The sequence below is a fragment of the Propithecus coquereli genome, unplaced genomic scaffold (assembly GCF_000956105.1).
Source record: "Propithecus coquereli isolate 6110/MARCELLA unplaced genomic scaffold, Pcoq_1.0 Scaffold168, whole genome shotgun sequence".
In the NCBI taxonomy this organism is placed as follows: Eukaryota; Metazoa; Chordata; class Mammalia; order Primates; family Indriidae; genus Propithecus; species Propithecus coquereli.
In genome coordinates, this window is record NW_012141413.1 from 718,808 (window position 1) to 720,750 (window position 1,943).

The 1,943-nt window shown below is 34.8% G+C and overlaps 1 protein-coding gene across 1 annotated transcript in view; it reads left to right on the forward strand.

Moving 5' to 3' along the window:
• Positions 1 to 1,943, forward strand: part of ZDHHC20 (zinc finger, DHHC-type containing 20) — a 92,589-nt gene that overhangs the window by 60,203 nt on the left and 30,443 nt on the right. Inside the window, exons 5-6 of the mRNA XM_012641665.1 lie at positions 24 to 56; positions 975 to 1,095. Coding sequence (XP_012497119.1) covers positions 24 to 56; positions 975 to 1,095 — 154 coding nt within the window. The remainder of the gene's footprint in view (positions 1 to 23; positions 57 to 974; positions 1,096 to 1,943) is intronic.

A 1,943-nucleotide genomic window follows, 5' to 3' on the forward strand; every position in this document is an offset into this window, starting at 1 on the left:
TCTTCTGCTTATTTGTTTCTTAGATGTGTTCTTAAGATGGATCATCACTGTCCTTGGTATGTATAAAAAACAGAGAAAATTGCATTAAGGAGGTGGGGAGGTGGGAAGGAGAGAATTTAGAGTAACTTGCTTAAGTATTCCTAAATTTTGAAGGTCGATTTAATTACTCATAGATACTAAGATTGATCTATTTATATGCCTGTATATGTACATATTTATATTAAATGTTTTCCTTTAAAAATATCCTCTGATATTATTAACCCAAATAACAATTTATTAAGAATTAACATTAAAATTCCACATTCCTTATAGATTTTTTTTTCCCCTGAGACAGGGTCTCGCTCTCTTGCCCAGGCTGGAGTGCAGTGGCATCATCATAGCTCACTGCAACCTCAAACTCCTGGGCTCAAGCGATCCTCCTGCCTCATCCTGCCTCAGTCTGTCAAGTAGCTGGGACTATAGGTGCACACCACCATACCCAGCTAATTTTGGGGGGTTTTGTAGAAACAGTCTCTCACTATGTTGCCCAGGCTGGTCTCAAACTCCTGGGCTCAAGCTATCCTCCCGCCTTGGTCTTCCACAGTGCTGGGATTACAGATGTGAGCCATCACACCCAGCCTTCCTTATAGAATATACTAAAAATACACATCCACAGTTATAGCACTACTCTCAAATGACCCACTTCCAAGTAATAATGATTAAGTTTTCTGATAGTTTTTTTTTTTAATTATGGTAAAAAACACACAACATAAAATTTACTATCTTTAAGTGTACAGTTCAGTAGTGTTATGTATGTTTATATTGTTGTACAATCAATCTTAAGAACTTTTTCATCTTATGAAACTGAAACTCCCTCCCCACCACTCCCATCCCCCTACCACTAGTCCCTGGCAACCTCCATTCTATATTCTGTTTCTGTGCATTTGTGACGTGTCTTATTTTTATGGTGTGACTTTCTTTCTTTATTCTTCCAGGGTGAATAACTGTGTGGGATTTTCTAATTACAAATTCTTCCTGCTGTTTTTATTGTATTCCCTATTATATTGCCTTTTCGTGGCAGTAACGGTTTTAGAGTACTTTATAAAATTTTGGACGGTAAGTCTTTTTTCTATCTTAAAACATGTATTTAAGACTTTTTTAAGATGCCATGTTCCTAAGGAATTACTTCATTCTTTATTACAAGTAGATATGCTTTATTCTAATTTTACTAGTTAGAATTTATAATGGATCAGAGGGTAGATATGGCTACAATTTACCTTCATTACACATGTTTATTTATAAACAAATGTATATTAAGCAGGAAATAGTGAGCTTCTTTTAGTGATCCAAATTGTTTTTAGCCACACTCTAACAAAGACATACCAATTTTAGAGAAGTAATTGCTTTGCTTGGAGTTGGTGAGACTTACTGTGGTTTTACAGTAAGAAATGTGACATTCTCAGCCACAGGAAACCACTAATGTACTTCTTGTCTCTATAGGTTTTATAGCATGTTTTTAAAGGCAAGTGATAGAAAACAATCAAATGTCTAATCAACAGGGGTCTAGTTAAGCTATAATATATCTATACCAAGGATTGCAGTGCAGCTTAAGAAAGAAGGGAAGTTCTTTATGACAAATGATGTGAAGTGATCTTTGAGGTCGATTATCATGTGAAAGAAACAAGGCACAAAAGAATGGTTATGGTATACTACCATTTCTATAGCAAAACAACATATAAGTATATATTTGTATATGTCTTCTCTGGAAGAATACATTTAAAAATTCTTGGCAGTGATTGCCTCTGGAAAGGGCGGTTAGAAAGGGAGATGTGCTTCGTAGTTACCTTTTGAATTTTGTATGCCATGTACAAATAGTAATCTATTCAAAACAGATAATACAGTTTGAAAATTTTTAGGTATGGAAGTATGTATTTTAGGAAGAAAGACTACCAAAGTTTTGAAAG